The 27829-nt window shown below is 37.6% G+C and overlaps 1 protein-coding gene across 7 annotated transcripts in view; it reads right to left on the minus strand.

Moving 5' to 3' along the window:
* Positions 1 to 26045, minus strand: part of LRRC7 (leucine rich repeat containing 7) — a 430080-nt gene extending 404035 nt beyond the window's left edge. For all 7 annotated transcript variants that reach the window (XM_064493462.1, XM_064493461.1, XM_064493460.1 and 4 more), the window contains exon 1: positions 24907 to 26045. In XM_064493462.1, the coding sequence (XP_064349532.1) occupies positions 24907 to 24908 (2 nt within the window). In that variant the 5' untranslated portion in view covers positions 24909 to 26045. The remainder of the gene's footprint in view (positions 1 to 24906) is intronic.
* Between the last annotated feature and the right edge of the window lie 1784 nt (positions 26046 to 27829).

Consider the following 27829-nt stretch of genomic DNA (forward strand, 5'->3'; position numbering starts at 1 on the left):
TATGCATGTTAAAGTCCTGGATTCAAGTCCTGGCTGGACAGTCCCAACACCACAGAGTTTTATGAGGATTAAATAAGATAAAATCTGTGAAAGCAAATTGGGAAACGCTGACCAAGTGTAAGGTATTATCAGTAATACTGATTCAGAACGACATCCTGTTATAATAAGACTAAGAAAAGGTAATAGTATTTATTGGTTTTTATATTTCAGTTTTCTAAGATAGTCAGTGAAAATTTAAATTTATTTCTGAAGTTCAGTCTGCCTGCCTCACCAACACACCACGTGACTGGTACCAGACTGTTCCTAACTTGCTGCGTGGAGTTCGTGGGCAGCCCTCACACCAGTGAAGAAGGGAAGGAGAGGGACTTCTGCTCACATTCGAACCCCACACTCACAACTGAATCCAAAGATGCATTTGGGGTGAGCTCCATTTCTGTTCTCAAGATAGGTTCGAGGAGATTTTTTAAAGTAAGTGTTAATTCCAAATGAGACTATAAGAGGTTCAGCTTTCAGCTAAACCTGCTGACGAATTTCCCACAAATCCAAACGACTGACTTCCTGTTCACTTGAGTTGAGAGAAGAAAGTTTGCTCTAACTAAAGCTGAAAATGTATTTATAGCCACCATTCAGTTATAAAAAACAGGCTTTCTTTCTGAGACACTTTAACAGATACTATTGTTTCCATCAAACAGTTTATCTCCCATGGTTAACAGTAAGGGGTCTAGAATCAAATGGCCAGGGCTTTTGTTCTGGTTTCATCATTTAGTATGTCGTGTGGTCTTGAGCAAGTGACTTAACCTATCTGGGTTCTTTTTTTAATCCAAAAATGATTCTAACACTAGTGCTGCTGTGTAGAGCAAAGAAGATGATCATAATAAAGTAGTTAGAATAATGCTTGACACAAATGAAGTGCTCTCATTATGAAGAAAGACTTGCCTCAGAACAGAAAACAAAAAGTCTTTGCTTTAAAGTACCTGGATAGTCCTTCTCCTACAGACACAGACCCATAGGTATCGTTGTTCATCTCCGTGTGATTGAGGATAATTACTTAGAAGAGTCAAGTAAAAGGTAATTAAATCCTCACATCAAATCACACATTCTACCTATGTAAGACAGTTTAATAGCCTAAGAGTAGGCAACTGCTTACTGAATATATTATTAAATATATATATATATATTTTTTAAAAATGTGCTTTATTATAAAAGTTGAGCAAGTTAAAGAAAATTTACTGCAAACTTACATGGTATAATTGTAGTTAAATCTTTTCAAAAAGGGCAAATGATTATATATTTGTGCATATTTCATAATATACCAATATATTATTAAAGTGTCATCTGGCAGAGTTAACTGGTGCTGGGATGAGTGATGTGAGTCACCCCTTCAGCACAACTGACACGGAGTGAAGCCAGCACGGGTTACACTTTATTATGTGTGGTCATGCCCACTGCACCATTAGAGCAAGAAAACCAGCGTAAAGAAAATAATGTTGTAAAGTCAACGGTAGAATAATTACTATTAAAAAAATATGAATTACCAGGCAGCCGTTGGTCCAGTAATGGTTAAAAGCCAGACTTTCTGGGTGTGAAATCCAGCCCTATTCATTAGCAGCTGTAGACCTTCATTAAGTTACTTCACTTTCTTGTGTCTTACTTTCTTCATTTGAAAAATGGACACTATGATACTATCTATTTTGCAAGGCATTTGTGAGGTTTAAATGAATTAATTCATGTGAAATGTTTAAAATAATGCCTGATACATGATATATACTCAAAAAAAACTAACAATTGTTTTTACAAACTCCCTTTAGGTACCATGACATCACCTTCCATATAAGTTGATATTAAAAGGGAATGATGTAAAACCCCTTCTCACTCTTTAAGATTGTTTAGGTAACACCTCCCCCAGGGTGAGTAGGAGTCAGCCAGGCAAATGAGTAGCAGAGGCACCGAGGGGAGAAGCAACATAAGGGATGGAAAGTAAGTGTAGGATTTGACCAGATCTAGGTTTTGGAAAGATACCTGTTGGCACTAGAGATGTAAATAACTTAGAGGGAGAAAATATGGGTGGCAGATAGAGCAGTTAAAAAGTGATTGGATGTTTCAGGCCAGAGATTCTGAGGATCTGGACTGAGACACTGGTAACAGGAAGAGAAAATCACAGGTGAGCATGAAATTCTGTATGAATAGAGTGTGGACAGGACTTAGCAATGAATAAGATACAGGAAGCTAAGAAGAGGGAGATTTTAATATCCATCCCTGAGAAGCAGGTTATAAAAGTAATTCCAAAGGCATTTCAGAACCTTTAGGAGCCATAACAGAATTATTAGCATCAGAACAGAGTCTTTACGGGGTTGCTTTGAAGAAGAGAGTACAATTGCACTTATGTTACTGTTTGTATTCCAGAATATTTGCCAAATAAAACTGGTCACAGTAAGCACCCAAAATTAGTATGATCCTTTTGGAAAATAATCTGATGGTATACCGAAAGAGGCATAAACCTGTACAAATCAACCATATAAGAATTTTAATTCTATTAAATTTTTTTTAGTCAATAAAGGAATAAAGAGCCATGTACACAAAGATGTAATTTGGACATTATTGGTAACAGGGAAAATGTCTGCATGGCCTGAATGACCTTCAGAATAAGACTAGTTATGTAGTATTTCAACTTCATAGAACATTATACAGATGATAAGAATTACACATGTTAGATGATCAGATATAGCTTTATTATTATTAAAACCATTTGGATTCTACTGTGGGCTTGTCATGAACTTACATTATTTTTCATTAATTTGTTTATAATAGAATATGATTCTTTTCTCAATTATGCCAAGAACAATCAAATTTCTAAATACAGAATTTTCATTTTACATGCTCCATCACTCACCCTCCCTTCCTTGACAGATACTGCAAAGTCAAACAAATTTAATTCTCTGACAAAATGGATTCTGTGAAAAACCTGTACACAGAATAAAGCAACATATAAATTAGAAATATTTATGTAAAAATAAAAAACTAAAACTTTTATGGGGCATTAAAAGGTATCATTTACATGTCAGGATTCTTCGGTTTGGATGCCAGCTCTGCCTTTTAAGACCTTGAGAAAAATCACTCATCCTCTTCAATCACACATTTATGCTTTCCTCATTTGTAAAATTGGGGAGATAAAATTTCCTCTTTCCCAGAGATCTGTGAAGCTTAAATACATGTCAGACATTTATCAAAGCATGCCTGATAAATGAAAATATTAGCTGTTATCATTAAATCTAAAAGATGCTTGGCATGTCTACTCCTAATATAAGTTCTGAAATTTCCACAGTATCCCCTAAGTGTTCAGCTGTGCTTTAGCCAAAATCTCAGTAGAGAGAAAAACCACCATAAATTTATTCCTGACCTCAAATCAGGTACTCGCCCTCTAGGTAGAAAATTTACATTGGCTTTTGGCTAGCATTAGGTACTTTATAATGTAATGACCTAAAACTCAAAAGTTATGAAAATGTTCAAGTGTTTCCAAAAAGTCAGCTTTTTTGAGCAAAAATATATATATATTACTTGCTCTTTTTTTTCCCCTTTTTATTCTTCTGTTAGGGATAAAATACAATCTCTCTGAATTTTTGATTCTCAGTCCCTTTCAGGTGATGTTGTTATGTTCTTTTGAATCAGCAGATTATATGTAATGATTTAACTTCATTTAAAACTTGTATTAAATTGGAACATCTGCTCTTTTTAAAAAACTGAAGAGATAAGGAATGTGTGTGTTGGTTTGCATGTGTGTGTGTGTGTATGTGTAAGGAAGGGACAAAAAAGAGGAAAAGAAATATGCGATGGGCAAGATCACCTATACTGCCCTTTCGTAGCATGGGGCACAAAGTAATTACCTTTATTCATTTCTAGACTGTAAGTGTTTAAGAGTAGGAATTAAGTCCATCCCCAGAACTTGACATAGTGCCTTGCACATGGGAAACATAATTACATTAATATGTTTTTAAATAAGTGTTTACAGGGCAAGCAGGTGAAAAAAATAAAAGAGTGGAGGAACAACAGTAGTGAGAGAGATGCGGAAAACTTTTGTATTACTGACTTACTTGCCTTAAAGAGATAGTACATAGATAGATATGTTTAATTTGCTAATGTTTTATTAGTAGAAATTTTAGAATGACCATGACTTGATTGATCTATTCCTGTTTATTCTAATTGGATGAAGAAATGGACAGTTAATTACCCACTTGGTCATCAATCTTCAATCACCAATTAGAGTTCTGGTGAATTTCCAGATAGTGTAGGAAAAGAAAGAATATTTATCTTGGTGATACTCAGTTATGAAAACCTGTGGAATCGGAGGGAGTTGTCAAAATACTAAAGATCAGATTTATAAATGTCCATAGAATGGAAATCCATCATGAAAGCTATTGTTTTTTATTATGCTTTTCTAGAGGGAGATTATTTAAGGATCATATAGCTTTACTTCCAAGCATGTATAATTGATGTTTGCTGGGCAGAGAGATTTTTCCTCTTGACATCTATGAGGAACCACTATTCTGCCAAATAGCTTCTTACTCTCCACCTTTATGAAGTGGCAACATAAAGTGTTCCCCAAAATACTAGATACTAATGTGAACACATGGAACTAAATGTATGTAAAGTGGAGCTCTGCCATGGTAACTGAACACCCCATCTTTTCTGACATGGATTATCCAAGTTTTTGTTTCTGCCTGTTTATTCTGACCTGTTTATTTTGGAACGTTTCAAGGAGCAAAGCAGATAAACTCCTGTAACTGCTGAGCACGTCTTCCTCTGCTATGCTCTCCAGAATCAACGATTGATGATTATATCCTGCCATTTTCATAGAACTTTTCTTAAGAGTTTATTATCCTCATTTCAACTCATCATTATCATCCTCATCTAATAAAAATTAAACTTCAATTACTATATGGCTGAGGTTTCCTATATTTAAACAAAACAGCTCCACTTTCTAATCATCATTTCTTAATGTAATAAAAGTAACAATATTAATAAATGATCATCAATGATATTTTATAGCATCTTGTATTTTAAAAAGTGTTTTCATATTTATTCTCTTTGAATTCTTACATCTCAATGCTTACAGAATTCAAAGGGACTAACTTTCTACAAAGGTCATATACTTTATGTATTTTTGATACCTGTAGCTTATATTTAGTATTAAGCCTGGGTTAATGAACTGGCTAGAACTGGGCCTGTTCAGCTAAGCATCACATCTGCGGCCAGTACAACTAGGACATGGTTGACATTGTCAGGACTAATTAGACACACTGTCAAATTAGAAACCTGGAACACGTATGTACTACCTCCTTAAAACTCCAAAGACAACTCTTCACATGACACTCTAGTCAGTTTTATATGCGTATCACCTGTTGTGGCAGGGATTTCTAAAAAAGGCTTTCCAATCCCCACTGTTGTTGACATTTTTGGAGTACAGTAGGCTTCCTTTATGCAGAATATTCTATATTGCTAGCCTTCCACAAAAGTTCACCACAGCTAGCTGCATTTATTGCTAATACTATTAAACTATGTTGATTCAACTGCCAAACAACTCTGTTAAGATCTATGGAAGAATACAACATAACTTACTGAGCACCTGTCATGGGCAAGGAACTGACTGGGTGTTCTGTTTACATTACTGCATTTAATACTCACAATAAATTGATGAGCTCTTGGTCGCATTTTGCAGATAAGGAAACTTATAAATTTCAATTTATACTGTAATAGAGGATACAGAACATACAGAACAAACAATCAAATTTGTTGCCTATCTTTAGGGGGAAATTTTAGGATAAAAATCCTAAAAAACAGTAGAATCTCTAAACTGCAGAGATTGATAACATTATGACCATATAGTATTTGTAGATGTCTCAAGGATAATATTCTTTCCTACATTTTCTTCCCACACCTCTGTCCCTTACAGCTGTGGAGCTCAAGGCCTTCACTGCAGAGAACAAAGACGCTATTGCTCAGCCCTGAATTTCAAAGCAAAGTATTTAAAGTCCTTATCTGGCACAGTAGTAGGAAATCCAAACACTTGTTGAGGTAGAAGTGTTTCTCAGAATTTCTAAAGCTGTACATTAAGTATCAAGGATTAAGCTAGGAAAAAAATGGGCATAGATTGTGACTATGATCCACAGAGTACAAACGAGTGCTTGGCGACTTAACACCTGACTCCCTGCCCCAAGAGAATAGGCATCCACCACACAGAAAGAGGGCATGATTCAAACTGAACAGAATTTGAGTATGGATACCATGGGTGCCTAATGATTGGCTCATTATTAAGATTAAAATCTCAAGATGAGTGTGACAGAAAGATCCAAATGGCTCTAATGGTATCTCCTAGATACTACTTGTAATATTTCCGTGTAAAGCAAGAGCCCAAATCCAGGTTTGATAATGCCAAACTTCCTCTACTATTGTATATTGGCTTTATTTTATTTAATGTTGATATAATCAATTTAGAAAATTAAATGTTTAGAATCTTCTTTCATCGCATCTAACAAGAAGAAACAGACAATTTAGAGTATAGGCCTGATCACATTATGCCTGATGGAATTAACTACATGTATTTATAAATTGGTTGTCAATTTTTTATTAAGTAAGTTCATTTATTCTTTTGCTATTCATTTATTCCTTAAATATCTATTGAATAGGTGTTGTGTACTAAGAACTGGGTGTACATACAAAGAATAAGATGTTATTTTTTATACCATGTCCATCTTAGAAGAAAAGATACATAAACAATTGAAATATAACATTATTGCCTTTGGTAGAGATATATGCAAACACAGAGGAAAAACCACTAACTTTCTCTGAACTGGAAGGAGAAAGGTTTTAGAAAGGCTTCATGGAGAAAGCGATATTTGTAATTAGGAGCTAAAGAATGAATAAAAGTCTGCCAGTATTTCTAGCAGATGACATGGCTCGGGGCAAGGCAGGGTACATTTTTAGAGCTTCTAGTAGTGCAATATGGCCAGAATAGAGATTCAAAAACTATTAAGGAATTAGAGATCACAAAACTAGAAGAAAAAGTATCTGCTAATAAGGGAAGGAAGAAGTAAGAGATTTGAAATTTGGATGTCTGGGGTGGGAAAGGACAGACTGGGATTTCAAAATGTAGAATAGATAAACAAGATTATACTGTATAGCACAGGGAAATATACACAAGATCTTGTGGTAGCTCACAGCGAAAAAAAATGTGACAATGAATATATGTTCATGCATAACTGAAAAATTGTGCTTTACATTGGAATTTGACACATTGTAAAATTACTATAACTCAATAAAAAATGTTAAAAAAACAAAAAAATTTGGATGTCTGAGTAAGAAATATAAGCAATAATCAAAGAGAAGTGATTAAAGAAGGAAGACATTTTCTATCCATCAGTAAAATACTCTACGATATTATATATTTCAACATATGCATACTTAAAATATCCCAGACAATAGGCATCTAGGTATTCAAACAAGTACAATGTATTTCTTCAGGTAAACAAATTAAAGGCAAGAAAAGAACACCTCCTACAAATGACATTATTTGCATACCGTTGTGAAAAGGGCATAAACATGTTAGAAGTTACTAAAATCACTTAGATTCTATTTTGGTCCTCAGAATTCAGAAGACAGTAATTCCAAGGTTTAACAGTAACTGAGATTCCTTAGGATCTTTGACTTTGTTGCTGAGTAATGGACAAAGGACAGTACTTGTGAGAAATAAAGAACAAGTATGTATGTAATGCCCCTCAAAGCCCTAAATAACACTAGACATGTCAAGAATAAAGATAGCGAAACATGCCTCTTTAAAATTAATAGTTTGATTAAAAAATCTACATGAGCATTTACTAAACTGAAGACTTATTTTTTCAATTAAAATAAAAATTAATAACTTTTATTAAGAGTTACTGGGGTATTTTGGGTAATGCCATACATTAGCTCATCTAATCCTCCCCCACACCCTATCAGAACAGGATTACTTGGCAGATTTAGACTAACATGTCTGTGGTCTCAAGGCTGGAAAAAAGCAATGCTGGAGACTGCTCCAGACCAGCTGAAGCTAAAGCCCTTGCTCCTGACCACAAATGCTACATGGTCTCCCTTCACGTTTTGTCTTTGTAATCAACAGAACAGATATCTCACTGTGACCTTGGGCAACTCACTGGTACTTTTAGGGGAAGTATGGACTCAAAAAGTTAAGTGGTATGAGGACTAGCATTTATTATTAAACCTCAACTAGTATTGCAAGGCTCTTTACTTGCTGCTTTGTATCTATTACTCTATGCAATTTTCAAAACACTCTTTTGAAGGAGCTTATAATTATTATTGCAATTGTTCCCATTTTACAGAGGGGTAAACTGAAGATCAGATGGGAACAGAGGACACATCAGGCACACAGGGCTTTGAACTGACTGGTAAAGAGAAACAGAGACCCACGGGACTTCTCAGCCACTTCATCACGATGCCTCCTCCCTGAAGGCGTCTGCAAGGTCTCTTTGGCGACTTCAGCTCAGTTTAAACTGAGCGGAATGTTTGTATAAAGAAGGAGCATAGAATAAGTTTGAGAAAATTGTAAATGAGATTTGAAAGCTTGTGAGCTTCAAGAAATAGAAATTTTTGTTTACAAGCAGTAGGAGATTATTGGAGATCTCCCAAAAGGAAAATTAATTTTGCAGGGAAGGCCTTCACAAAGATTAATAGGACAGATGGGTGAGGGAGACTAAAGTCAGAAAAACCAATTATAATAATATTAAATTCTTATATATAGGGATAGAGAAGGAAATTTAAAAAAAAATTCTTCAAGTGGGTCAACATTTTAAATTGATAAACATTTAAATTAATTTTGACATTAATTTAAAAGTTTGAAATTTTGGTTTATCATGTAACCTAACGAGACAGTAAGCCTGTCAGACCAGCTCGTAGTACCTATGCTTTTTAACAATAGTAGATTTGATTCTACAATAACCCTCTGTTCTCTACAGATTTGGATAAGCACCCAGTCCTTCTATTTTAAGAATCATTTTTGTAAGCAAAGATTTTTATTTAGTTGGCATTCACCATTTCTGTGGTATAAAGGAGCCAAAGGCATTATCTCGTAAAATATATAAGATAAACAATGGAACAGTTTGCAATTAAAAATTTTAGAAGGATATATATATTTTGGTAATAGTTCATGGAGTTCTTTCTGAATTCACCCGTGGCTGGCTGTGTCATTCTGACAAGGTCAGTGGCCCTCATTTAACTGGCTGCAAGTGTTTTATCACATATTGCACTTCTAAGAATGTTTACTGTGATTGCCCACAACTCATTCTTGACATCTGCAGGCTCCTTCAAAGCTTCTCTTTTTTTGTGTTTATGGTGCAAAAGAGTATTTCCATGTGTGGTGGGAATTATTTTCATAACAGTGACTTAATTTACAAATATATAAATTATGTGCAAGGTATAGATTATTTATCATCTTTTCAAAAGCTGTATATTTCAGTTAGCCTGATCTATGTAAATGGTAAATGTAGCCTTGGGAAGAAAAAGGATTACAATATTCTATGACATAAACTTTTTCTTAGGTAATAAAACTTTCCTATAACTACCTTCTCAACAAAAGGAAAAAGTATTTTTTTTCTTTTTGTCTATCAATTGTGCGTGCTTCCCTTTCTCCTCTTAATTTGGCACAAAGATTTTTAATGAATATATGTAACATAATAAATATAATATTATTTCTTTCCTAAAAATCATATTTGCTTACAGATTTGGTGAGGATCACATAAGGAAAAAAAGGTATAGCATGCCTAGATGAGCTCCTGAAATGACAGTCGGTCTCTAATAAATGTTAGCTTCTTTCTTCTCTTTTTTTTCCATTTGTACATGAATTCATTTTGAAGGATTTTTTTAAATGCCCAAGATAAAACATTTCCAAGGATCAGAAAGATAAAACTGTAGATCAGTAGAGCAATTCACACTCAATAAACACATGCAGAACACTCAGTGCAGCATTGTGCTCCATGCACAGCACCAAAAGAGAATCTGATGCCAGAAGCTTTCCACAGGAAGTGATCACTCCATTGAAATAGGAAAGGAGACTAGGAGGTAACCAGGTGAGCAGAGCAGCGAATGAGAAGAGCACAGGTAAAGACCCTAACATTATAGGAAACAGGCCTCTTCAAGGCACTGAAAGAGGGCAACATTTTTGGACAGGTAGGTAGTGAAGCTAAAATGTGATAACAGCCAGACTTGAGGGACTTGTAGGAAAAACTATGGATTTTGGCCTTTTCCCAAAAGACATGGCAAATCAATAAACTGTTTTCACTGGGGAGGAGGTAAGGTGATTCGATTGTCCAAAGTGTCAATCAGTAAGAAACAGTGTGCTAGATACTTTTTCTTACATAAATTATTTAATCATCACAACATTTACATGAAATGAATATTATGATGCTCATTTCAAGGATGAGTAAATTATGATGTGGAGAATTAAAAATAACTTTCCTAAGGTTACCCAGCAAGAAAGTAACAGAAAAAAAAAATTTAACCCATACTTTTGCTCTGACTGCAATTCAATTACACATATCACTAAACCACAGATGCCAGCAAAATAAAATTTTGACAGATATTTGATAAAATAAAAATTTCCAGGCCAGGATGGCAGAAGGCAAGAGAGTAATAACATAGTTTAGCCAACAAAGGTAATAAGAATTCCATGTGTTCTGAAACAGAAGACCTGCAAAATACTCTCAAATATTTCTGGGATAATAGAGAAATGAAATTCTGAGGAAATAATCACTCTGTCCACCTCTGCCTCTGAAGCTCTTTTTTGCTGATGTGCCTGGAGTTCACTTCCACAAAAACTGTAACTGGTCTCAAAAGGATACTTCGGATGAGGGAAGTAAGTGGCCCCAAGCCCTGATGAGTATAGAAACCAAAGCCATCCTGATGAGCTCTATGCAGCAAAATGAGTAAGTCTTTTTAACTGCCTCAGATTAGCCTATAGTTGTGCATTTTCTCTACCATTTTGTTTATTTAGCTGAGCACCTCCGATATTCATTAAGAGGAAGAACTGGCCGTCCCAAATACATTTCTGTCCTGGGAGGCCTCGAATGTACACTGATAATCTGTGTGATAAAGTGAAACCTTCTGGGAGTCTGTGCAGATATCAACCTCTGTCAATTGAAGGGGAAAAAAAAAAAGGAAGAGCTAATACAACGCTGTTTGTATTATATGACAGACAATTCGAATGGCTTTGCTCAACTCTTAATTCTGTTGGTAATCTGTAACTGAAGATAAAAAATGCCTATATTTTCTTAAAATTTCCCCAATTGGGGGTAAAGTGCATTTCTGTTAAAAATAGAAGGTGAGAAACTATAAAATACTTATATTTCAGCATAATCATTCTTGAATATAAAATACAGTGATTTTCAAACACAGAAATTCCACTTGTCTCTGTTTTATGCATTGGAGGTTTCTGTACTATTTCACTTGATTAAAAAAGTTCCTCAATTACAAAACCATTTGAAAATCACTCATCTAGTGGTGATTGTGCTACCATTCAAACTAGGAGTCTAAGTGGCTTCAAAAGAACACCAAAGAAGGTTAAACATGAATGATCTAACATATCTACTTTTGAAGAATTTATTTTAATGACAGATACGTTCAATTTTGATGATTCCATTTGTTAAGAGAAAAAAATAAAATTTTTTTGGTGAAAATACGGTTCATGAAATAAATAATGGTTATAATTTAAAGTTTTAGATAAAGTAGATCTGAATAAAAATAAAATATATACAGTTTTGAACATGAGAGAGAATTTCAGACTAGTTTTGTATCAACTGATAGTTATCTATCAGTTATTTGACATTTCCAAAGTACATCTATTCTTAACATCTAAATCACTCCACAGACTTTAGAGATTTTCATTAAAAAATAAAATGTTATTTCATAACTAACCTTCGTGATTGAAAAGATAAGAAATTTGGTTCCCCCAAGCTAAAACTGAATTACTATTAATCTAAAATTCAAGATGAATGTTATTTTTTTCCAAGTGCCCCATGGTAGGGAAATAGCTATGCTAGGGAAATAGCAGGGTATAGCAAGGTAGTTTGAGAAATTTGTAAAATATATCTCAACTCAATCAAAGAAGAAAGAAAATAAAAATATATTCACAAGTAGTACTAGATTAAATGGATCTGCATGATGGCCAGGATGAAAGAAAACAATGAAAAACGAAGAATAGACTCAGGAGAACTCACAGATTTTATCCTCTGTTGCTATTATCTTTGGTGCCAATCCACCAGAAGACAGCTGGGTTAAGATGGGAAAACTCGTTTAGAGTGTAAATGCTAAGCATGCTACCCAAGCCGCAGACAGTGATTTGGAAAGAGTCAAGAGTTCCTAATGGCATCCCTGAGCCTTGATACCATGGTGGATGTTTTCCCATTTATTTTCTTGAAATGCCATGCTTGGTTATATGCCTTGATTTGGCCAATGGACATAAAACATGCTATATGTGAGTAGAAGCTTTCATTGAACTGGAGTGGGTCAGTCTGGACTCTGGCTCTTGCCCTCTACTGGGAGAATACCACATCCCAGATAAGGGCTTCTCCTTCAGCCTGGAAGCTGGACTGAGAAGACCCAGTGAACAGAGCCAAACAGAGCTGCTGTTGGCCCACAAATCTGTGAGTGAGAAATAAATGTTTGTGGTTGTAAGCCACTGAAATGTTCCAGGATTTTTAGTTACCACTGCAAAGGCTAACTGCAAAAAGGAATAAAATGATATTTTACTCAGTTAGCCACAAATTGTTGGTTACTTGCAGCTGAACTCATTCCTTCATAAGGTATTCATAATATGTACATAAGTAAAAGATTATCACTGTATTTACAAATGCACTCTTGGGACAACAATTTACAGTGTGTCTTAGTTGGCAAAATTTGGCACCAGGAAATTATAAAGGTGGAGGGCTCAAGGAAAGGGACCACATACGGGAGAACTTGTATTGTAATGTATGTGGCCTTGCCCAGAGAAGTCCACAATATGGATACCTAGGTAATTACAGGGCTACAAGAGGGTACAAAGTACTTAAATGGTTGCTTAAAACAAACTATACCAATCGTTAACTGCCTTTCTTCTCAGGAAACCAAATATAAAAGAACAAGGAGTAAATTGTTCTTTCCAAACTTTAAAGCAAAGTGGAAAGAGGCGGAAAAAATTAGTATTCAGAAGGACTGGATACACATTCATGTTTTCTTTTCATGCCAGAGAATAATTAGAAGAAAACCAAGAAAGCAATATAAAATGAGTCACTCTAATGCATACCCAATTATCACTTATTTGAAAACTTTTTTTTCTTAAAAAGAGATGCATTATTTTCCCCACAAAAGTATTCACTACATTTCCAGTATTTATATATAGGGATATTTAGTTTTATGAGAAGTTGATGCTCTGATTCAATCATTCATTTTCAATACGTCAGCCAGTTATTCAGTTTCCTTAGTATGAGTGTCAATGTTCTAGTTATACTTGAATAGATCAGCTATTCAATAGCTAATCTAGGACTTTTCAGACAATAATTTGTATCTCCATGTGTCCAGTTGTTCCTGTTAGAAATCTTGGAATAATCCTTGATACCATAGTTCTTCTCGCTAGCCCTCTCCCACTATCAATTCAGCAAGGAATACGAGAGGATCTACAAGCATACGTCAGTTCTATCCACCTCCTTCCATTTCCATTGCCAGAATCCCAGAGCAAATTACATTATCTCTCGGGCAACCTACTGTGAACATCTCCTAATTTACAAATCCGTACTTCCTCTCTGACCTTCGTCTAATGCATTTCAAACAAAACAATCCAAGTGATTACTTGAAAATATCAATCAGTTCACACCACCCTTCTCTTTAAAAATGTTTAATGACTTCACACAGAATGTAGAATTAAAATCTTAAATTCTTAACCGAGTCAATAAAATCTGAGAAGGTCTGATTCATGTCTGTCTCATATTATGCCAATTTCCCCCTGCTCCCTAATACTCAGCCACACTGGCCTCTTTCCAATTACACTGCCCTTCAATGCACCACTTTCTTCTGAGTTAGAGTTTTTGCCTACACCGTTTGCCCAGCCTGGAATTCTCTGTCTTCCTCTCTGCTTGGCTAACTCTTAACATCTTAGATGTCTTATCTAAATATCAGCTCATCAGAGATGTGACTTCTCTTCCTCAGACCACTATTATATGCACTCTCAGTACCTTGGTGTTTTCCTTCTCAGCTCTTATCATAACTTGATATTGTATATTCCTAAAGTAATTATTTGTTTAATGTCTGCCTACCTCATTAGACTACAGGCACTATGAAAACAGGGGCCACATTTGTAATCAGCCTTGCCTAGCACAGGACATGCCACAGAATAACAGCACAATAAATATTTAGAATGGATGAATGGATAAATGCATTGAGTAAAATTTATTAAACTGACAAAATGTCGCAGATTCTAGTAGATATGGTAGAGTTTTGTTTATTATCATTATAAATATTGTCCCAACAAGCTACAGAATGAGAAAATACGTATCTCCCTGGTTTCTTCTATTTGACACAAATCAGTGTACAGCTACGCTGTACAAGGAAAGTAGCAGAGTTCTTAGACTTCAGGAGTGTATCAAGACATGTGTGCACACAAAATTATAAATTGAGAAAATCAAAGTGCTTCACATATCAAATTTTCTCAAGTAGATTGATCTTTGTATCTTTTAAATACAGCTTTGTTAATTATTATAATTGTAATCAATCATAAAATAGAATAGTTTTTTATTAAAATCTAAACAAGAGGCATGTTCATATAACATCCCTTTCATTGTTGACACCATGAACTGGACTCAACTCAGGATTCCACTTTCACTGGAATTTCAATGAATTTGAAAGGAAGGAAAGGCTAGGTTATCTTTAGTAACAAACAGCTCCCCCAAATCTTAACACAACACATTTATTCTTGCTCATGCTATATGTTGAAAGGGATGATTTTATTTAGTTGTTCAAGGACCAGGCTGATGGAGGCTCCGTCATGACATGTTTCCGTAATTGCTGTATCAGGGGAAGAGCAAATAGCTCTAGGTCATAAATACTCCCATTCCAAAGAAAGACTCCTCAATTTTAGCTCCTATTGCATTGGTCAGGGTAAGTCACATGCCAGCCTAACTTCAAAGAGGGACTGAGAAGTTAAATCTCACGAAATTCTCAAAAAAGGAAAAAGAAGAAATCCAGGGGAACCACAGTAAAGGCTGCAGGAGTCAGAGGCATTAGGAGGCATAAGTGAAAGTATTCATTCACACAATATGCATTTTTTTCTGCATTGTGCTGTGAGGTAGTTTGCTAAGGATATAAAAATCAAGTCAGCCACTGGTATAGTGTGCTGGTTTTGGAGACAGCCCGTTTAAACAATTACTTAACAATGCTAAGAATGATGCATATTCACATTTTGAAGCATCCTGAAACAACCAAATTAAAGTGATCTTGGGTGACCACACAAATCATACAATTTAAAGGTTTGATCTTTAAGAAAAAAGTAACCAAAGAACTCTAAAGTGTCATTAAACCATATTCATAGGCTGTATATTTTTCATTTAACTAAGTACTCTGAAAAGAATGTGCCAACATAACAGTGATCTTTACTCAACTTAAGGGTAAATTTCTCACTTTTCCCAGAAGACAGAGTAAAATCTTTCAAGCATCATCACAGTTTCTTGTTGCCTTCCTTTTCAGTGCAAATCCTAGAAGCTACTGTATTACTTTTTGTAATGTAAGCCCACCAGACTATAATTCTTGACTCTCAATAAAATGTTCTACTTTTTATGCCAAAAATATATTATTTTATCCATCCCTAGTAATATTAAAAACATTAAATGACATTTAAGACAAGAAAATATTCATCCATATTCCCAGAATCCTAATTCGACTTTCTTTCTTCTGCATCCCTTTCTATTTTCCACACATTATCATACAAAGAAATTCTACCTGGAAAAAGGGGAAGTAGGGTAAGAATATATTCCATTCTAAACATTATGGATAACTTTACACATTTAAAGAAGACATGTACCCTTGAGGTTTAGGGCTGTCTTGGTCACCTGCAGAGCCAAAAAGAGAGTGACAACTGCATCCCAAGACTCCCTACAAAGACCAACATGTTATTCCATTAGCAGTTGCCACTGCACCATGTATTTAGAGCTGAATTTATGCTAATTAATAAATAGTAGAGAAGATACATACTTTGCCAACTGCTCCAGAAGCATAGTGACCATGTAGGTATGGCTCAGGGAGCGTATTTAGGATGGGATGGATACACAGAGAGTGTACTTACGACTAAGAGTGTGACAAACATATTTAGGAAAAACAGACATTAAATATTGTTTATACAAACCTTGCTCTAACTTTCTCACTCACCAGTACATTTTAGACTTTAAGATAAACACATTCTCAATTACTCATCATCTTCCTAGATTTTCTAATATATTTCCATAAGTGAGCATGTACCATCGCAAAGTAAAATGTGATCCTGTTAATCTATATATTTATTATTAATAAGCTTTATATAGAAAATAAACATGCATTGCAGTTCTAGCATATTTCTTCATGTACCAAAGTACAAAAATACATCACCTTCCCCCCCTCCCCTCCCCTTGTTTATATTCCACTTTGTTATTTACTCTGCTTGAGTTTCAGCAGCTTGCTTTTCGTCTGCAGGAAGCAAACCTTAGTAACGCCGAGGTCAAAAAAGCAAGCAAGCAAGAAAATAAGCAAGGAAGCAAGGAAGCAAACACAAAACACCCTTCCTCCTTATAGCCTATGTCTAAATTACATCTCTTTCAATAGCATTAGATATTGTGAAAGATAAAACAAGTATTATTATGAAGGTAATTCAAACCCTGGACCGGTAAAGGCTGACATCTTATCTTTTAACACCTAGTCTTAGGACACTCAGATTTTGTCATGTAAAATGGTGTGTGGGATTATATTCACAGATACAGAAATATGTTCCGTTCCATCCCACCCACGAGTCCCAGAACAGCACACTGAAAGCTGGCATGAATAAGAGCCATTCTACAAATGAAAAGCATAGCTAATGGGCTGATATGTAATGCACTAATTTAGTCATCATGCTTTTTCTTTGATTTTAAACATCATTGCTTACTAAGAAGTGTTAATTTGTCTTCTAAAAAGGGTTATTAGATGTGACTGTGTAGGTATGGCTTGTTAAACACTTTTGTTTGTAGGTATTTCTATATGCCATTATTTATAAACCAAATACATATTTTAAGAGTTGTACATCATAACTTCAAAAACGTTTTATAATTGTTGCTAATACGTTTTGGCAGTAGGTTAGAAAACATTTTTGCCTTAAGTTTCCCAGTAACTGAAGCTTCTAGATAAAGTGGAGTCAGAATTTTAGCGTTAGAGAAAACATTAAGTAAGAAAGACTTATTTCAAATTTGTCTCATGGAAGAAGAGACCTTCTTTCTTTAAAGTCATAACATAAGAAATAAATAAACAGATATTTAGCACTAAGAGGGAACTTATTATTTCAAAGAACCGTTCAAAATGTAACTTTGTAATGCAAAAAATTAATAGAAATTAGTAGTTTTTAAAAATTCCAACTGTATTGCTTTTATTCTCCTGATTAAAATGTTTTTCTAATCAATATTCAAGACAATATTTTATAGAAAGACCTAATCTCACTTTAAATCATTCTTGGTTTTTTGTTAAGAAAATTTACTGATTAATCCTATGAGATTAGCAAATCTAGAAGACAATTTATTTATTTAAAATGAATTGAACATTTCCCCACCATCTAATATTAATTGAGTTGGCATTATACTAAATAGATCAATCTTTAAAAGAATATTTTAATCTTCATTAAAAAGGATATAGTATCAAAATTTAGAATGCATTAATATTACTGTAATTAATTACATATTTCTTAAAGGTATCTCTTTAAAATATAATAATGAATAGATGTTAAATTTATAGAATTAAACTGCCTAGACAGTCAAATCAAAGAGGAAAGATAAGGCAATTGTCCAAAAAACCTAGGTCAAATAAACACTCAGGCCAAAATTCAAGCCTAAAATGAAATGAGAAAGAAATATATTTGGGGTGAGTCATTATATTGGCTGGCTTCATTAACTGAATTTATTGGATTAAGTTTCTTTTCCCTATTTCCCTTTTCTCAGGTGTAAAAAACTCCTGTAGTTCCAAAGGTGTGGTTTTCTGGGCAGAGGCTGGGAGCCAGGATATCTGGTTCTATTTATATTCTCTCACTAACGAATGTGTGATCTGGAACAAGAAAGCAAACTTGTCTGGGCTTACTTTCCTCTTTTGTAAAATAAAACCCTCTAAAGTCCTTTCCATCTCTGAGGTGTTATGAACTCATGAAGTAGTAAGGTTACAGTTATGTGAGAGTGCGTATTATAAAACAGAGCAACTGCAGCTGTGAGTGTATGTGTGTGGTATGCCCAGTGTTCAACAATATGGTATCACCCTAAGGACATTGCTAATATTTAACAATCACTCGAAGTTTAAATAGGTATTTGGCTTAATTACAATAGCTTTTATAATTATCTTAAGAAACTAATCACACTTGAAGTAGGGAAGAAAATTTTTTCCATGTCTTGAATTACACTGACTCAGAATAACACTGGAGTAAATACTCAATGTGATATCAGTGCTCAGAACATGTGGTTTGAGGTACACCTCCATCCTAGGTGACTCTGTCAGATGCCTACTCGTGGTCAGAAACACAATGGTGAATGTGTTGCGTGCAGAACACTTAAGCAGTCGATACCCAAGAAGTCTAATTATTTGCACTTTTAAATTACTTTCATTACACCATTTGTGTCACATTAATTCTTCAAATTCAACTGATACATTTTAGCTTTGTGTCCATCACTCACCTTTTTTAGTGCGACAAATGTCTTCATAGCATTTAGGCACTATCTCAGTAAGGTTCATTTCTTGCCTTTCCTTCCATTACCAATAATTACAAATAATTTGATAATGCCGACAGCCATTTATAAAATGTTTTGCCACTACACAAATGTATCTCTCTCTCTTTCAACATGATAATAGCATAAAAAGCCTATGTATTTCTTTTTCTTGGTGAATTATGTGAAACAGCTCTCTAACAGTGTTTTCCTATGCATCCCTATATTCCCCAGCACCACCTCCTTCTCTTTCTCCCTGTGAAAATCTCATAATGATGGTACTTACACTATTAGTATTTTTCAGGTCACACACCTCTTTTGTATAATTGAAACCTATAACTTCTCACTTGTTCTCATACTAGTTTATCTCTTGAAGAGCACACAGTTTAATTCTCTCCATCTGAACACACACACACACACACACACATTTACTTATACATGTATCCCTTGTTCTTAACAAATTTGTTATGCTACCACCTTAACAAATTTGTTATGCTACCACCTTGTTCTTAACAAATTTGTTATGCTATGTCACTATCTCCTGATGTAAAAGCATGCTCTTAAACTTTCTGAACTTCATGTAGAGCAAAAACACCCTGGTACAACTGAAGAAACCACATTTTTAAGAAGCCAGTAAATGAATTCTTTAAACAATGTAAGCATCTACTCTATTGTTAAAATATTTAAACAGATCATGTCAATGCTAATATAAATTTCAATATTTCATCTCTGGTAACTACTATTGTATTCCTGTTTATTAAAGTAAAATAAGATTTTTGTATAGAGAGTCTAAGTAATTGATCAAGCAGTAAACAATATAAGGAAAGTACATGTATGCAGGAAATCCTCTGGATTATTATATTTATTTAATAATGTTTCCATGTGTCATTGGATGACAAATGATAATTTTTATTAGGGTTAATAACTTAAACAGCATATATGATATCTCTCCAGAGGTTTATATATTAAATATATCATCATAGTTTCAAAGAAGACATGACAGCTATTGACCCAACACTTGCTTTATTGAAAACTCCTTAATGTATGTTTATATGACAGATTCTAACAGCTTATTAAATGCTTCTATCATGAATTAATCCTGCCATGAAGATAAGTAGCAGGATCTTCGGTACCAATATTAAATGGTGGTCAAAAAAGCAATACGGTGCATTATTGCCAAATGTGTAGATCACCTTGAAAAGTTGTTTCAAAATACTAAGTTTACTTTATTCATTAGGAAATAATTCAATCATCTACAGAATTCAGTCACTTAGAACGCATCAATTTTTGCCTCTGAAGGAGAAGGCACAGTAGGAGAAAAAGGTACAGGAACCAAATCTGGGTTTAAATCATCACTTTCTCACTATGTGACATGGACTTTTCACTTCTGTCTTTGAACCTAAATTTTCTAATCTTTCAAATGATGAGAAAAATGCTTCCTACAGGATTATTTTGTATTATTTTGTGAGCCCCTGACTCATGGCAGGTGTTTAGGAACTGGCAGCTGTTACTAGAATTATGATTACAGTTCATGCACTATGGTAAGGAAAACAAGATGACAAAGAATGGTTCCTGACCAAAAAAGCTCCTGAATTATAAGCATAACCACTTCATTCCAAGGCAGGAAATAAATATATTTAACTATTTAAATGGCATACCTTAAAAACATACTATACTATCACTATATACAACCATATACACACAGACACACATTACTGTGGAAAACCTGATTTGTACCAAAATGTTCATGTTGCACTCTTCTAAGATGTACCACTTTGTCTTATTATTTGCTATGTACTAGAAGGATAAATTAGCAATTATTACTACTTCTATTTTAGAGCATTAAAAGAGGCTGATTTATATTACTAAGATCGCAGGTTAATTCTGGGAGGCCCTATGGTTTTCTTAATCCTCTATCACTACATCAGGAAAATTCACTAGTGTATTTTCTATAAAAACCTGAATATTAATAATTTAAATCTGATTCACAAAACATGGCTAAACATGTCTTAAAGGAAAAACATTATTGACCTGTGGCCATGATCATCCAAACACTGCTGATTTACAGTTCCACTTCTAAATCTGAGTTTTCATTGACAATTCATGAGTCTCTATTTTAACACATACACAGAACCTACCATCTATGCATCTCCTTTGTGACTTTGTGGTCTCTTAGTGTAGAATTTAGTAACTATACTATACGGTCAAATCGCCATTTTAATATTAAAATTCAAAATTTTAATCCTGAGGCTTTAAAAAACCCTCCACTGAATACTGATGTAGTAAAGAGCTTCAAAGTGAAAATGTCAGGGTTCTCAGAAGATCCTAGAGTCATTTTCAGTATGTCTTTTTTTGAAGATATGAATCACTTAATGGCCAGCTGGCTTGGCGCAAACTAAAGGTCTGTTCTGTGCAGCAGATACGAATTAACGGTTCCCCCAAAAGCCATCCTGCAAATTCACGTGACGGAGTAGACTCACCAAAAACAAATGTGGATGATACTCTACAAAGCAGCCGTTGTTACTGGAGAGAACAAAATACTACAAGTAATGTTTTTTTATTAATGATGTGATAGTTAGAATCGTTATACTCAATGAATAGCATATATTCTCTAAATGAAGAATTTTCCAAAAAGTATGACATAATTTATGGGAAGGAAGAAAATGTAACAAGAATCTAGAAATAACTCAGATGGCAATTTATTAATAGTTGGTTACTCTTTGTGTAGCCTGTTAAATTGGGTATGGAATGAAGTTATAATATCATGGAATGTGGGAGCCATCCTTAAATCGAGGCAACAGTCATCAGAAGATAAAATTACAGAAAAAATAGGTGTAATTTTGACACATCGATGAAAACTTATCTTCAAATTTTCAGTTGTTTTAAAAAGTGGACATTTTAAGTCATTTTTAAAGAGACTAGGTTTTTATATCGAGTATTACCATGTAATGAGAGAGATCCAAGAAATATTCCTGGGAAATAACTCCCTGTGGATAACAGAACTATTTAATGATTTCTTAAATGATAAAAATTCAGAGTGACATTAATTTATATCTTCACAATTAAAAAAAAAATCCAAAGCACACAAAAATGCAGACACACAAAAACATTTTAAGCTATGTTCTGCATTTTATAGAGGGAGCAGAAAAATTAAAAGCTTACAAACAAAAGTGGAAAGAGATTTTAATTGAGAAAATTTTAATGCTAGCCTAAAGCAGCACTAAAATTTGGAATAAAACATGGCTACTGTAACTGAAACAGGTTTATTTCTTTAAGAAGTGGTTTCTAATTCTGAAGCTGCATATGTGCAGGCACACGTGATGGGGGATGTAAGGGTTGCCATGGTAAGTACACATCTTTTCTTGGACAGTTAAGTATTTTTAAAAATGCATAAAGAACTCTCACTTCATAATATGTCATGAAAATTGACTCTGCTTTCCTTACACCACATATTAGTATGATGCAATGCAGCACAGGACGGAAATAGCGCACATAAAAACTTCAGCCCATTAAGATGGCTTATAAAACATGGAGTGAAAAATGAAATAAGGAATCTGCAAGTGAGGTAACTCTAGTTAAATGGTGGGTCTAGAACAAGTTCTACCTCCATTAAATTAATAAACAGTCACACCTCAGGACATTCCACTGGCCTGATACACTCCCCGGGAGTCTAAACGCAAACGTCTGGACCATCACCCTCAATATACTTCAGTCATCTGACTTATTTTTTAGGGAAAATCACATCATTCCTACATCCCTACTTGCTCATTCTTTCCCGGTGCGATCAATAGTTCCCCAGAAACAGGGATTTGACTCTGCTGTTCCGCCTTTTGCATAAAATCTCGTGGTGGTTCTGTGAAGTCAGTTCAAGACGCCTGGATGGAGGCGTGACACCAGGACTGGGGAGGTGGCGGAATCTGTTGCGAAACGCAGCAGGTTCTGAGGCGCTAGAGAACCCACGTGTGCAGGGGCTGGAGAACTTTTCCGCCACGTCTCCCTCCCGGAAGGAATGCCTCACTTTCAAATTGGGAGCTGGCTGGGGCGAGGGGTAGGGGTGGGATGTGGGCTGTAAAAGAGGAAAGGTGGGCGATGGGGCAGAAGGTTCAGACCCTTTACAGGTATCTTCCTGTACTTCTCCACATTCTGTTCTCGCCCCCGTCAACTTTATTATTTTTCCCTCTTACAGAAGGACTTAAGCAACAGGGATGCTGAGCATGTCATAGGCTCAGCCTGGAACAAAGAAAATCGAGTTCCTAATATTGTATCTCTCGCGTTGGAGATCACGTGTCCTGCTTTCGCTGGAATGCACTCTTCTCGCCCACGCTATAAAATCTCTATTGTGCTTAGAAATTTTGGCCAGGTTAAAAAATGCTTACAAACAAATTGCTTTTCATCTACCAAGAGCGCTACATTTCAGTGTAAACAGGTACACATATTTACGTGGTGACCCAGTTAACCACTGCAGGTAAATTCGATGTGTTGGAAGTGCATTGGGAAAGTAATCGGAAAGAGCAGGTGGGAGACCTTTACCTCTTCCTGACCGCACCCCTCCCCACGTTTTCTAATTTCTTTTGAAGGAGAACTTTGAAATGAAAGTGGGAGTCGTGGGAGTCGCAGATGGTTTCCTTCTGAAGCCGATTCCCGGGAGTTGTGAAAGTGACCCCTTCCCTTCTCCACCTGGCGCTGCGCCCTCTCGCCCAGCCCGCTTGCTTTGTGACTTAGTGGAGAGGAGAGAGAGAGGGAGAGGGCGGAGGCGGGTCCTTTATTCAGCCCTAATGGCCAGGAAGTAGTATAATGAAGCAATTTTGCAGCCATCTCTGTTATTATGAAGTCACACTATTTTTAAAGGCATTCTGTGCAACCCCCATCCCCTCACCCTCATTCTTGACTCTGCAAACAGTAAGACAGGAGACCTTCGAGAGCCAATTTAATTGTCCGTGAGCTAAGGTGCCATGGTTACAGTAATGTTAATGTACTTCCCTCCCTCTTTCCACGTAGGATCCGAAACTAGTCCTGCATCCTTAATGACTCTAAGAGGAGGATGCAAGATGCTGAAGGGGGCCCAGCACTGGGATTGGGAGTAATGCATGTTCACCAGCTTCGCCGTGCAACACAAAGGAGATGTGTGGACAGGAGTTGTCTAGCTTAGGGCGAAGAAGGACTCGCTTTCCCTGACTCCCAGAAAGCTTTCACTCCATCGCTCCCCGACTTCTTTCCGTCCTCCAATCTGTCATACTCCTTCTTCCTCTCCATCTCTCCCACCCCCAACCCCACCCTTTCCCTTCAATCTCCAATGGCCGAAAGATCTTCTAATTGTATTTTTCAAACAAATAGACATCAAACGGTAAAACGACAGCTCCCAAGATAAAGGAACAAATGCGACCTGCCACAAGTGTGTGTGTGTGTGTGTGTGTGTGTGTGTGTGTGTGTGTGTGTGTGTGTGTGTGTGTGTGTGTGTGTTGTGTGTATGAGAGAGAGAGGGAGGATCAAAGGAGCGCTTCATCCTTCAGACACCTCCGGGAAAAAGCTGACTGGAGATGCCCGAAATAATAAAAAGCTATGATCAACCTCAGCTCAACCAATGGTCCCAGCACCAGTGCCCAAAACTCGCTCTTTACCTTTCCTTTTCGCAATATGTAACCCTTTCAAGTCTCGCACCAGCCCAGGCCACTGGGTACTCCCTTGCACCCGAACAGCTAGCAGCCCATTCCAACAGCTAGCAGTCCATTCCAAAAGCCCGGCAACCTACCACATCCCCGCCGCCTCCGCGGGCTACCGCGCGAGCAGCTCCCGGAGAGCGCTGAAGGCTCGGGTCTTCCCACCCTCGCCCCGCGCCAGCCGCCTCGGTCCCACACCTCGGGCGCTCACTGTAGCCGCGGCCACAATCTGCGGGGCCCCCGCAACCCCCTTGACCACGGAGCAATAGTGTCCTACTCACATCGCCGGAGGGAGAAACTGCCCATGAGGTTCCGGAGAGAGTGAATCGTGCAGCTGTCAAGGATTATTCCTTAAAGTATTCGGCGGTCCGCAGTGGAGTGGGCACGAGGGTCCTCGGAGGAGAGGAGGGGTTAAGGAGGAGAAGAGAAGGAGAAAGAGGGAATTCCAGGCAGGTGCCACGTTAGACCATGATGCCGGTGCCCTTCAGGTGGACGCCTGGAGAGGTTCCGGCGGGAAGCGGCCAAGGGGGAAGCCCGAGGCGCTGGCGGGGGAGGCAAGAGCGCATCCACTCCCCAGCTTCCGCCTACCCTGCGCGCCGCGCTAGCGACCGCAGCAGCCGCGGCGGCGGCGGCGGTGGCGGTGGCGGAGGCGCAGCTCTCTCCCCACCCCCAGAAGGCTCCACACACAATAAATCCTGGGCAGAGAAGAGACGAGCAGAAAAGGCGAATCTTGCACCCAACTCTATAATACCCCCTGCACACTGCCGTGCCTCTCCTGCGAGGATCCCCGGGGACCCGGGCGCAGCGGGCGGTTCAGAGGGGCCGTGCGCTCCCAGGGCTGCAGGCAACGGCGGTGGCCTGAGTGGGCGGCTGCAGGTCCCTCCGGCGAGAACCCGCTGCCCAGAAGCTGTGTCCGTGGCTTCAAGCCCGGGGTTCGCCGGGAGTGGGGTCTTCCTCGGTGCAGTGGCTCTGTGCACAGGTGCCAGGATTGGCAGGCGAGGAGGCGCTGCTCGTGGCTCTTGGCTGTGTCTCCCTGTTCTCCCCGCCCCCTCTCTTTTTTCCCACCCCCTTTTCCGACGACACCAGCTGCAGCTGCTTCAAAGTGTGAAAAATGTCAAGGAGATTTTCCAGCAACGGGGGCGGGGGACGACCGTGTTCACAGCCCTCGGCCCCTTTTTGAGATCCTCGCCTGCCCCTCTGACCTCTACTCGGGCTCCCGCAAATTGTGAGAAGAAAAATCCCAGTCCGGCGGAGAACTGAAATGGTCGCCTTCTCTCGGCTCCCGCACAGGCTGTTTTTAGAGAACGGGACAACAGGCCGAGCCCTCTGGGTTCTTTCTGTCGCCCGCTGTGCGCCAGGAAGGTGCTCGAGGCACGGCGCAGAGCAGCGCTCGGCCGCCGGCTCCTCCCGCGGCCGGACCGGCCCGTGGCGCTCGGGCGGCGCGGCGTCCTGCAGCGCGGGCGACTCCGCCGCACCAGCGCCGCCGGGCCTCTGCGCCTCCCCGAGCGCCCCTGCACCCGCACCAGCTCGGTGACGCTGCGCTCGTGGCTCCGCAGGCTGCCGCTCCTGCTATCTCAGCAAAGAGGCGGCCAGGAGCGCCTCCTCGGGGTTTCCTCCCTAGCCCGCCTTTCCCGCTGCAGGTTGTTGGCTGCCAAGGAGAAAAGTCTCTGCTAGCGGGTCGGTCGCTTCACATTAGTCAAGGCGACGACCTCTGTGCCTGCCCTCGCGTTCCCTTCTCATTCCGGGCTCGGGGTTGCTGCCCTGGGAGTGCGCAAAAAGAGAAGGGGTTTTCCAACTACCCTTCATGTCTTCACCGCCACTCCTCCTGCCATGAGCGCGCGCGCGCGCACACACACACACACACACACACACACACACACACACTCACACTCGCACACACACATTCACATACTCCCTCACGTAAAGACACGCACAGACACTTTATTCTCTCACACTTCTCTTTATAGTCTCATAAGCAACAATATGTTAAGAAACATACTGACGAAGCTAGTAGTATATTTAGACTTCTCTTTTATTCTGTAAACCCAACGGGTCAATTCTCTCTTTGAATTTAGATTTATTATCCCTAGAATCTTTTTTTTTTTTCCCTTTCTGTGTAATACAGGCTATAGGCTTTTTGCTTCCTCATTATAAGGGAGAGAATTTCCCTTTAGTTGCCTACATTGCTAATACAGTCAGGCTGAACGGCATTCAGTTGCCACTCTGGGGTGGATGCAAGCTCAGTTTACTAAAAAGAAAATGCACTTGCTCATTTTCTTATATTTGCAATGCTAAAACCCTCAAGGTCATAAATCATTTCTGGTCGCTAGGGATTGTCTAGGAAGAGACTTTGCAGATTGATGCCTAATCTGCAGAATACCAAGAATTTTTACTTTCCACTTTACCTGGGCCATGAAGGTGGGCTGACTTTTAAGGGTAATTTCCCAGTATATCATATTACTTGCATGTAGAATAAAAAAGAAATTGGAGTATATTTTGAAAAGCCAGATCATTTTAAAAGTGTGTTATAAAACACTACTGGGAAAGGCTTCTGAAATGGCAAGGAGATGAAAAAATAATGTTAAAAGGATGATTTTTTGAATTGACCTCTGTGGAGTTCTATTTTTTCACCCATAGTTTTATCCGTGTAAACATTTGCCACATCTCAGTGTCTCAGCTGGATGGAGTGATATGAAAAATTTCAGGTACCAATAGGAAATCTAAAAAACATAACCTCACACAACAATTACACAATTCTAGCTATTCTTTACCAGATTCCAGTTCTTTTGGATACAGTTTACATAGAACTTTCACATATAGTGTTTTATTTAATCCCTTCCTGAAACTGTTTGGTGGATAACATTTTCCACACTTACAGGAAGGGTACAAAGACTTATCTCACAAAGGTGCCCAACTGACCTGCACTTGAACTCAGAATTTCTTATTTTTACTCTAGGATTCATTCCTTTTTACCAAAATGTTTGACAAAAAAAATTTGTATTTAAAATCACAGCCAATTATGAGGAAACTCAGATCCTTGCAAACAGGTAATATACCAACCAGTGAATTCACTTCCCATGTGTTAAGTGGAACTGTTTTCCTAAATGAAAACAACATTGTTCTCTTCCAATGAGGAGAAAGATATTTTTTGGAAGTCCAAATGAAAAATTGATGATGCCCCTGTAATATATTTCAAATCGTGTG

Source organism: Camelus dromedarius, chromosome 14 (assembly GCF_036321535.1).
Source record: "Camelus dromedarius isolate mCamDro1 chromosome 14, mCamDro1.pat, whole genome shotgun sequence".
Taxonomy (NCBI): domain Eukaryota; kingdom Metazoa; phylum Chordata; class Mammalia; order Artiodactyla; family Camelidae; genus Camelus; species Camelus dromedarius.